The 11,318-nt window shown below is 46.5% G+C and overlaps 1 protein-coding gene across 1 annotated transcript in view; it reads left to right on the top strand.

Annotated features, from left to right (window-relative positions):
- Positions 1–6,258: 6,258 nt before the first annotated feature.
- The window catches only part of LMF1 (lipase maturation factor 1), a 347,236-nt gene continuing 342,176 nt past the window's right edge, over positions 6,259–11,318 (top strand). The window contains 2 exon segments of the mRNA XM_026650800.2: positions 6,259–6,326; positions 6,328–6,425. Coding sequence (XP_026506585.1) covers positions 6,259–6,326; positions 6,328–6,425 — 166 coding nt within the window.

Below are 11,318 nucleotides of genomic sequence, written 5' to 3'. Positions count from 1 at the left end.
AGCTGCTCTCTTATGCTAAAAAAGAGAATGGCAAAACCAGAGCAGGGCACGGGTGGGTTAATTACAACCATCACTGTGTTAATGGGGTGCTTAGCTACATGCTCCCCTCCTTAGGCCTTCCTCTTGCTTCTAGGCAGGAATAACTTGGCAGCTGCAGGGCAAACTTAATGCAGGATCAAGTCCCCGGCACTCCTTGTCTAGCCAATGCTTTTTGACCTTGCAGGGATACATGTAACACTCTGCACCTGTGTTAGGCAGGCTCAGTATCTGAACTGACTCCCATCTACTAATCTCTCCATTGCTTAACAGACAGACAGTGAGATTCTTCAAATCCCCTTCAGCTTGAGTCCCCTTCATATTAGTAACATAGGAAAGGATATTTGTTTTTCTAAATGTACGATTTCAACTGGGCGAGCAGGAAGGTTGGCTTGGGCCCTAAGGAGACACTTGCATGTTAAATTTGGCCCCAAATGCTGGTTCTGTAAAATTAAAGTTTGTACCAACAGAAATGTTTGTGTGATTTAAAAAAAATAAGCTCAGTAGAACAAGTTTTTGAAAAAACAAATGAACATTCCCTGGCACTGTTTGCAGCTCAACCTTGGCAGCCCTGTGGGAGTGCCTGAGCTTAGACTAAAGAGGCGAAATTGATCAAAAAGTGAAACTGACAATTTTCTTTGTTAAGGGTGGGAGGAAATAAAAACACAAACAAAGAGTAGAAATAATAAAAAGGAAAGGAGATTTAAAAAAAAATATTTCCCTTTTTAATAATCTCCGCTATTATTACAACATAGGTAAGGAAAATGTGTGTTTGAGAATATATACGTACGTAGAGCTTAAGGCCAGATGGGACCATTACGGCCATCTAGTCTGACCTTCTACTTAACACAGGCCGGAGGATTTCACCCAGTAATTCCTGCATCAAGCCTGATAACTTGTGTTTGAACTAGAGCATGTCTTTGCTAAACAATGTTTAACCTGACAATATTATTAATTATAGTACTGCAGCCCTAGTCATGGACCAGAACCCCATTGTGCTAGGGGCTGTACAAAGAGAGAGTCCTGGCCGATGATCTTTTTAGGACCAAATCCTGCTCCCACTGAAGTCAGTGACAAAACTCTAATTGGCTACAATGAAGCAGGATCAAACCCTTAATGGAAGAGGGATCGTTGCCATAAAACAGAGGTGGGCACTCTATGGCCCGTGGGCCACATCCGGCCCTCAGGACCGTCCTGCCTGACCCTTGAGCCCCCGGCCCCTCCCCTGCTGTCTCCCCTCCCCCACAGCCTCAGCTCGCTGTGCTGCCAGCGCTCTGGGTGGCGGGGCTGTGAGCTCCTGCCAGGCAGCACGGCGGCATGGCTGGCTTTGGCCGGGCAGCGCGGCTGCCAGTCCCGGTACTCTGAGTGGCATGGTAAGGGGGTGGGGAACGGAAGGGTTGGATAAGGGGCAGAGGGTCCCAGGGGGCAGTCAGAGGACAGGGAGCAGGGGGCAGAGATTCTGGGTGGCGGTGGTCAGGGGATGGGGAACAGGGGGGTTGGATAGGCGTGGGAGTCCCAGGGGCCTGTCAGGGGGCGGGGGTGTGGATAGGGGTCGGGGCAGTCAGGGGACAGGGAGCAAGGGGGGTTGGATAGGGGGTGGGGTCCCAGGGGGCAGTTGGGGTAGCAAGTCCCCGGAGGGGGCAGTTAGGGGACCAGGAGCGGGGGGTTGGATGGGTGGGAGGTTCTGAGGGGGGCAGTCAGGGGGCAGGAAGTGGGAGGAGGTGGATGGGGGTGCGGACCATGCTGTTTGGGGAGGCACAGCCTTCCCTACCCGGCCCTCCATACAGTTTTGGAACCCCGATGTGGCCCTCGGGCCAAAAAGTTTGCCCACCCCTGCCATAAAAACTCTGGCAAACCAGCAGTGCCCATGGTTTGCTGAGGGAGCCCTATCTCCTGTTTACCCAAACAAACTGTCACTTGAGTATTTGGCAGTGATTTAAAAATATATAATTGACTGTATATTTAAATCATTTCCCCAGATGTTTAAACTTCTTTTACTAAGAGGTTATTTCTGCTCAAATTCACACTCTCTTTTTTTATTTTAACTCAATCTCAGGTAAAAGGAAGGGTGAAAGATTAGACCTGAATGAACACAGGGTAATCTAGGGTGCCAGGGACAGCAGGATTGAGGTGCTGCTAGGGACAGCTGCTGGGCGCGGTGACAGTAAATGCTTGTTTCTCTGTTGCCTTCTGCAGCTGTTTAAAACACAGCAAAATGGGGTGGGGGCTGGAGGGGGGGGCAACTTGTATTTCCTTGAATAAGGACCAACATAAACAATCTCAGCGCCTGCCTACATGTCTTACATTTATTAATCACTTTCCCTTTGAGACTTCAGGACAACGCTACCAGCCACACATTGGCTGTTTTCTTCTCCTTCTTTGTACAAAAACCTTAATTTGAAAAGAATTAAGAGGCAAACAACAAAATGCAACATTTAAAAGATGATTCCACAAGGCAATAAATAAATAATTGTGCAGATCATCAAGCAGAGAGGATGATCCAAATTTACATTGTCACAAAACCGTACGGTGCCAGTATACCATCATGAAGGGAGAATTGAATCTGACATTTCAATCTATCCATTCTTAAATTTAATTTAATCTATTAGGTGCTGGGAGTCTTTCTATTGACTCTAATGGGAGTTGGGTCATGCTGTTGGAGTAATGACACTTTTATGCTGCTGAATGTACTTGAAACTTTGCAGCTCATACTGTTGAAAGGTGATATTGACACAAGAGACCCTCTGAGGTTGGTTTTGTTTTTTTGATCACCTCTGCTTTCTGTCCAGATCCACTTACCTAACAGATTTGGGAGTGATCTTATGCAAAGAAAATTGATGGATTCAACACTCTGCTATACACATACCTTCCCAGTCCCCGGCTGCTCCTTTCTTGTGGAGTTCTGCAACTAGATCTCCTGCTTTTCCTCAGTAATTTCCTCAATTAGCCACTTTATTTTACAGACATTTACATTTAATGTGGAATTGGCTGTAAAAGTTTCATAAAGACCTCACAAAGGAAATCATTAGCTTCCATCTACTTCAATTTATCTAGCAAAACCTTGCGGCTAATCCAAAGGGAAAGAGAGCAACCATAATATACCAGAAGCCTTTAACAAATAGGTTATTTTTCCTTGCCTATACAATGCACCATTATGTACTTTTTTTTTTTCTAATGAGAACAATGCAAGCAACAGTGATGGGAAACAGCAAAAACAAAAGAGGCATTTATAAGGAACTGATCTGCAGGCTGAAAAGCACTGAATAATGTTACACCTGATAACAGATACTTTCTCCAAGGACCTCAGCTAATTTAACACCACAATATTTACTTAAATAGGATACAGAATGGGATTCTAAACATACAAATTATGAGTGCTTAGGCTCAGATTGTTTTATTGAAAGAGTTTTCTTAGATACTAAGAAACACAGGCTTGAACTGGAGGCAAGTGTTTTACTATTGCACAAAATACTAAATTGAAATCATGTTAATTTCGTAAAATGCAAGCTACAAAAGTTTCAGTGAATTCAAGATTATCCTCAGGGTGATCAACTCAAACCCACTATGAGATGAGTAAAGGATGCAGTGGTCAGCCTTGACTTTGAAAATTATACCTTTGGTGTGTGTGACAAACTCCCGTATCCTGCAAACAATTACCCACGTGTTTAATTTTAAGGACATGAGCAGTCCCACTGATTTCACTGAGACTCCTCACGTGAGTAAAGTTAAGCACATTTGTGATAGTTTGCATGATCAGGGACAAAGTTTTTAAGAGTTACGTTTTTTTACATTTTTATTTTATATATTGTACTTAAACTCTCTGGTTTCCAAAGAGCTTCTATTAGAAGCTTATTAAATGTACATACATATTTTAATCCAAAAGGCTAGAAAAGCTACAATGGTTTTATTAGATAAATACATCTGTAGGTGGCTTTACTTGCATGTGTATATTTTTTTAAAATTATTAGAATTGATGTGGTGACCTGAAATATTTCTGTTGGCTATATACACAAGTACAGATTTAGGTCCCAATCCTGCAAAGAGGAACATGCAATGCACTTCATACTTAGCAAACAGTTCCAGGACTTTATGATTTCAGTTGGCATAGTGTGTAAACTTAATCAGGTGCATAAATTTGTCACGGTCAGAGCTTTTCCTAAAAGAGCAGAGGTGTTCTTTTAATGCTATTACAGGTGTTATCTTCTGTGTTTAACTGGGGTTGCGATCCTGGTGAAGGACAAATAAATGTTAAATTTAGGGTAAATTAAGGGGTAAACTAACAAATGTTTTTAATATGCATACATTTTCTCCAACAGCTCCTAGTGGATCCTTTGCTATTAACACAGTCAATTCCACACATTTTATAATTAGGTAGTGCAATAAATAAATAAATCCAGTATGACATTTCTTCCAAAAATATAGGGCCCAATCCTGCCATCCTTACTCATTGACTTCAATGGAAGTTTTGCTTGGGTAAAAACTGCAGGATCAGGCCCTGTATTATCTCTGCTTTAATGAATTATAAGAAGTAATTCTTTCATATTTTCCTTTAAAAATAGCCTTTTACATATAAAGCTTCAGCATGTAGATCGGCTGATTACAAAGTTATTTTTCTTTTTGCCCTTATGAAACAAATAACCAATACAAGCAAATCTGCTCCAAGTCTGAGAACTTGAATAAAGAGGAGAGAATTTTATGAATCTCAGCAAACAAAAAGTGATAATGGAAAATAGGGACAGATTATAATGATGCTAAGAGCAGCATAATTTAAGTAAACACCTTAATCAGATCTGTTTCCTTATATGTGGAAGACAGCCCCACCCCCTGCCTGTATCTCCTTAAAAGGATGCATCACATGGGACTTTTTAACCCCTTCCCTAACAGAGAAAGGCCCTGATGCAAACACTTATGCATATTCTTGACTTTACTGCTATGAGTAGTTCCATTGATTTAAAAGCAGCTACTCACAGTGGTAAGAATAAGCATTGAGCATAAGTATTTGCAGTGTGTAACTTTATTCAGGAGGCGTCTTTGACATCAGGGGAACTCCTCACCTAAGTAAAATTAAGCCTGCGTGCCTTTGAAGGATTAGGGCCCTCATTCTGGCTCTGAAATGAAGTTGCTTGTAGAGACATAGAAGGGGGAGGAGATATTCTGATCAGGGTTCATAATCCAACCATAGGAAGCAAATGTTTCAAACTAGAAAGTTAGGTAGTCACAGGGGGGTTAGCAAGGGCTATGAGGGACAGTCGCAGGTGAACTACAGGTCACTATCAAGCTGTTTTTTTCCCCAGATGATAAGAAGACCAGACTAGGAGAATCCTGCCTCGTTTCTCCACACCGCAGAGGGCCCTATGGAATTCTAGGTGGGCTAGGGTGACCAGATGTCCCGATTTTATAGCGACAGTCTCGATTTTTGGGTCTTTTTCTTATATTGGCTCCTATTACCCCCCACCCCAATCCCGATTTTTCACACTTGCTGTCTGGTCGCCCTAAGGCGGGCACATCTGGATTCTTCACAGATGAAGCCCCCTGTGCTGAAGACATCTAGTCATGCGCTTAACTTTGCTACCACAAATAGTGCGGACTACTCCCAGCAGTAAAGTCCTGTATTTCCAGGAGGGAGGCTTTTTAGCTAACTTTGGCCTAGCCCGGCGAACGTTGGATCTTGTTTCGTTTAAAAACGCCAAACCAAACAAAACAAGCCGACCCTCCTCGCTGATTTTAACGAGGATTTCTGTTCAAACGCGGATGGCCCGGTTAGAGCCTTTACCGTTTACCGGGCGTTACGATCATTGCAAAAACAACAAGGAGTCCGGTGGCACGTTAAAGACGAACAGAGTTATTTGGGCATACGCTTTCGTGGGCAAAAACCTCACTGCTTCAGAGGCAACCGAAGAAGTGAGGTTTTTTACCCACGAAAGCTTATGCCCAAATAAATCTGTTCGTGTTTAAGGTGCCACCAGACTCCTTGTTGTTTTTCTCGATACAGACTAACACGGCTCCCCCCCTGATACTTGGTATCATTGCAAAGAGACACCAGAGCCGAGAGCAGCCCATGAAAAGGCCCCCGCCCCAGCTTCCCGGAAGGCCGGTGTACACTTGCAGGGCCGGGCCAGGGGCTGTTGCAATGCGGCTCCGGTGCACCGGGGCGGGGGAGTCGTGCGGGGAGCGGCCCCGGGGACGGGAGGCGGAACCAGGCCGCCGGCGCATGCTCCAGGCATGGCTGCGCCCGGGGAGACGCTGAGGAAGAGGAGGGGGGTGGAGGCAGCCCCCCGCCCCCCCCCCAGCGGAGGGGGAGCAGGCGCCCCCCGCCCGGCCCCCGCTGCGCCCGGGCACCTTCTGGCTGAGCAGGATCGTGCTCCTGCGCTGCATAGCGCTGCTCTACTGTGAGTCTCTGCGCCCCCCCCCCCCCCCCCCCGCGGGGGGGGGCCCCCCCCGCCCAGGCGGCCCCCCCCAGGCCAGGCTGCCCCCCCCCCCCAAGCAGGGCCCTGCTGGCAATGCGGGGTGACCCCCCGCCCGGCAGGCGGGAGCGAGCCCTGGCCACGTGTGTCCAGCCTGCCCTACTGCTGGGGTCCCCCCCCCCTGCTCTGCGGGTGCCCAGCCCCTACCCTGGCCCTGCTTCAGGCCAGCAAACCCTTGGTGCCCCTTCCCCTTGGCTCCCCTCCACAGTGCCCTGCCGGGGGGGGGGGGCGGGATTGCCACCCGCTGACCCCTGGGAAAGTTGGGGGTTCCAAACCCGGTGCCCAAGCACGCGGGGTTTGTGAGGGGAGCAGGGCAGTCTTCTGTGTCTGTACAGCGCCCAGCACAACGGGTTTCCCTGGCGGCGGTTACCAGGCAGGGAGGCCGCTTAAGAACATGAGATCAGCTGTCCTGGGTCCGACCAATAGTCCATCTACCCCAGCGCCAATGTCCGATGTTTCAGAGGGAATGAACAGAACAGGGCAATCGATCGAGTGGTCCAGCCCCTGTCGTGCAGTCTCAGCTTCTGCCAGTCAGAGGCTTAGGGACACCCAGTGCGAGGGGTTGTATCTCCGACCATCTTGACTAATGGTCATTGGTGGAGCTCTGCTCCAGGAACTTGTCTGATTCTTTTTTGACCCGTTATGCTTTTTGCCTTCACAACATCCCTTGGCAAGGAGTTCCACAAGTTGACGAGGCGTTGTGTGACGTTTTAAACTGGACCACCCTCTTTTTGGGTGGTTTGTCCCCAGTCCTGAGACAAAACTGGACATGTCATTTTGAAGAGTATGTTGCTCTCTCCTGGCTGGTGTGACTTGGCACACACCAGACCAGCAAGAGTGGGGTGCTCTTCACAATGGTGTCCCCCGTACGGTGTGACCTCGCATGCAACATGGGGCGGGGTCAGACCAGCGGTGACAGACCTAGGTAGTTCCCGGAGGTACCGAGATGTCTGGTGTTCCAGAAGTGTGAGAGTGGCCACCCTTCTCCTAGGTGCTATGCGAATACAAATAATATAATAAAAAAAAAAAATCGGGTATTTGTGGGGAGAGGAATCCACATTGCAATTTCTTCTTGGCTGCTACTCCAGCCCTGGAGTTGGGAATGGGCTGTAATCTCAGTCCATCTACATCGGGGTTTGCAAATTGCTGGATCAGTGCAGAGGGTGGGGGTGCACTAGCGTTAAAAAGAATAGCTTTTGAATATGACTTTAATAAGTAGTTTTGTACAATGACTAAATTTATCCACTTTTAATAAAGTGAGATAAACAAGCTCCCGTTCCAAACTTAGTGTTTCCTCTATTTATTTATGCCATAGCTAATTTTTGTAGGGCTCTAAGCCCTGCCAGGCCCCTGTCGTCTATGCCTATGCAGTGTCATCATTGTATACCCTGTGGCCTGGCCCATTCTATCTCCAGGCTTCGTCTTCATTGGTCTAGGTGGAGCTGGCACAAAGGCCAGTTCAGTTAGGGTATGTCTACACTACAAGCTCTACAGCGACCCAGGTGCAGCACTGCAGCTACACAGCTCTAGTGTAGACACTTGCTACAGCAACTTAAGGGCTTTTCCCGTCACTGTAGTAAATCCACCCCCCGTAGAGGCGGTAGGTAGGTCAATGGAAGAACTCTGGACCGGTGTCTACACTGGGGTGTAGGTTGGCTTAACTACATCACTCAGGAGTATGAGTTTTTCACACCACTGGGCTACATAGCTAGGTTGACCTGTTTTAAATGTAGATCAGGTCTTAGTCAGTGGGGGATAGAGTCCTTCCTATGCTTGCTCTGTGGTCTCCCATCCTCAGGGCAGGTCTACGCTTAAAACGTTGCAGCGGCACACACCTTTTTTTCACACCTCTGAGCGACGTAGTTACAGTAGAACCTCAGAGTTACGAACTGACCAGTCAACCACACACCTCGTTTGGAGCTGGAAGTATGCAATCAGGCAGCAGCAGAGACCCCAAATATGGTACTGTGTTAAACGTAAACTACTACAAAAATAAATAAAGGGAAAGCAGCATTTTTCTTCTGCATAGTAAAGTTTCAAAGCTGTATTAAGTCAACGTTCAGTTGTAAACCTTTGAAAGAACCATAACGTTATGAACATTTCAGAGTTACAAACAATCTCCCTTCCCGAGGTGTTTGTAACTCTGAGGTTCTGCTGTATTCCGATATAGGTCTGTAGTGTAGACCAGTCCTCACTGTGTCAGGGAAACTACTGCAGTTCTGCTGTGTTCCAAGGCTTCGAATCCCAGCCCGCCCTCAGATAAATGTTACCACGTATATCCAATAAATACCCCAACAGGGCATGTATTTCACCCTGCTCATACTTGGTATATTTTTCCCGGGGGTTGCAGTATTCTTTGCTGTACATGCTGTTTATCCTGTTCCAGGATTCTGAGACATATCTGTGGGTTTTCCCCTTTTAGAAATACTCCAGATAAATTAATGAGAGGTGGAGATCTCTCTTTTGTGAGTCAGGGTGGTGTGAACATTTACCTTTGTGAATGTCATTATTTTTTCTTGACTTGCATTGATGGTTGCAGATACCAGTAAACGTTGGGTGTTTTTTTCTTTGTTTTGGTTTTTTTGTGGTGAAAATTCTGTCCTTTGGACAAATAATATGTCAGTCCACCTCAGATTTGCTTTTGGTGGAAGTGGGGTTTTGCGTTGCAAAATGACATCCTTCCGCCTTCTAAAACTTGCACAGGTTCTTATGGACACGGGTTAATCACAAAGAGCAGTGTTATTCTGGTAAAAAATGTAGATGTGGGGAGGAGAAATGAAAACAGGACCCCAGTTCTGCAAACAGGCACATGCATAACTTTACTTGGGGGGAGCAGTCCTGTTACCTTGAACTTGTTTACTCATGTTATGTGAGTAAAGTGAAGCACATGTAAGTGCTGCGGGATTGGGGCCTTCGAGTAGAACTGTATTGCAACCTGAACTACGCAGTTGTGACTGTTGCCTTTATAAGGGAGGCTCTGGTTCTTGTATCAGAAGATTGATTTTTATGGCAAAATCTCGGTGTAAGGCTGACTTCCATTTTTATTTGGTTGTGTGGGTGGCATATGGAAATCTTTATCTGGATTTTAGCAAAGCTTTTTATTGTTTGGGGGAAATCTCTCTCTCTCTCTCTCTCAAAATACGTTTGAGATGTTTTACATAAGGTTAGCATGTACATTTTTGGTATGATTGTTCTTGTGGGGTAGCATTCCACACAGTCTGGTTGATTTCAGGTTCCATTCCTTTGCTCCTCTCTTATTAAATTCTTTTAATAACAACCTTCTATCCTAACTTCTGCTGCATACCGCTTGTCCCTCCCCGTCCCCTGCAGAACTCCTTCAAAAGCAGCACATTTTGTTGCTCACCAAGGATTATAAAATAATGAGAGCATCCCGCTTACCCCAAGGACTGTATCCCCTGCTACGCAATAAACATAATGAGTCTCACCATTCTCAGCTAGGTTGGAGATAGAAACGCAGGGAAAGAGCAGCTTTGAGCACTTCGTCATCTGGAGATGGAAGTTGTGACTCTTCGCCTGGCATTCAGATTTGACCAGGTGATTGGAGGTCCTCGAGAGCCAACACTGTGCAAAGTCCTCTTGACGATAGGCCTGCGGTGTCAGCAAAATTCCAAGGAGAGCCAGTTCACATCATGAGGCCTTTACACATCTGTTGTGGTTGGATGCATCTGGTAATCTTTCCCCCGCCCCGAAGATGTTGTGAACTAGGGAAATTCTTCTTATCACCGAGACATGTAGAATTTGCTTCCGCACCTGGACAATAAGAGCCAGCGGTTCCCAAGGACACCAGTGTCACTAAGAGCAGCAGTGCTAGAAGTTACCATTTCTTTTACTTAATAATGAAAATGGTGAATGGAGTAACCAGTTAGAGCACGGCATGGACTCTTTCTGTTCTGGCCTTAGCAAATAGCATTGACAGCAATGTTCAGTGATCGTAAGTGCTGTGCAAAATATTCGCAGTGAAACCCACATGCATAACACGCTTCGTTACAAATTCTAAATTTGTCCCTGATCTGTCCACAAGATCAGTAAGATCTGCAGACCAGCAGCCTGCTTAGTGTGGTTCTTTTGTGTTTTTTTTGCATCAAAACCATGCAGAAGTTTCAGTTCGGTGTGATTTTTTTTTTTGACACATGCTTTATTTCCGGTTTCTCTTGAATTGGCACTAAAAGCCAGGGGTCTGAATCTCCACCAGTTAAAATGAGAGAAATGTTGATCTCTACCCTGTGGAAGTCCAGTTTGCTGAGTTTCTCACAGCTCAATTTGCTGTTTCATATGCAAAGCTGATTAGTGGTCTCTGATTATGAAGGCTGTTGCTTTCTAGACATTAATTTGGAGCTTTAAATACACCACGTTCTGCAGTAAATTTTGTTTTATTGTTTATATGAAGGTTGGCCTGGGGACTTCAACCGAAACGTGGGCTTCATTATGCTAGGCAGTGGACAGACCTTGTGAAATCAGCCCTCGCACCCAGCGGCAGCTCCAGGCACCAGCACTCCAGGCACGTGCCTGGGGCGGCAAGCCGCGGGGGGAGCCCTGCCGGTCCCTGCGAGGGCGGCAGTCAGACAGCCTTCGGCGGCTTGCCTGCGGGAGGCCCGCCGGTCCCGCGTATTTGGTGGCAATTCGGCGGCGGGTACGCCGAAGCCGCGGGACTGGTGGACCTCCCTAGGGTGACCAGACGTCCCGATAAAATCAGGACGGTCCCGATTTTGAGCTGTTTGTCCCACGTCCCGACCGATCTCAATTTTTGTCCCGATATTTTGTGCCGCTGGGATCACTCGGCTTTTTTTTTTTTTTTTT

This window comes from Terrapene carolina, unplaced genomic scaffold, assembly GCF_002925995.2.
Source record: "Terrapene carolina triunguis isolate 2854851 unplaced genomic scaffold, T_m_triunguis-2.0 Scaffold93, whole genome shotgun sequence".
NCBI lineage: Eukaryota > Metazoa > Chordata > Testudines > Emydidae > Terrapene > Terrapene triunguis.
The sequence above is the reverse complement of the archived record's forward strand: the minus strand, read 5'-3'. Positions and strand labels throughout refer to the sequence as shown.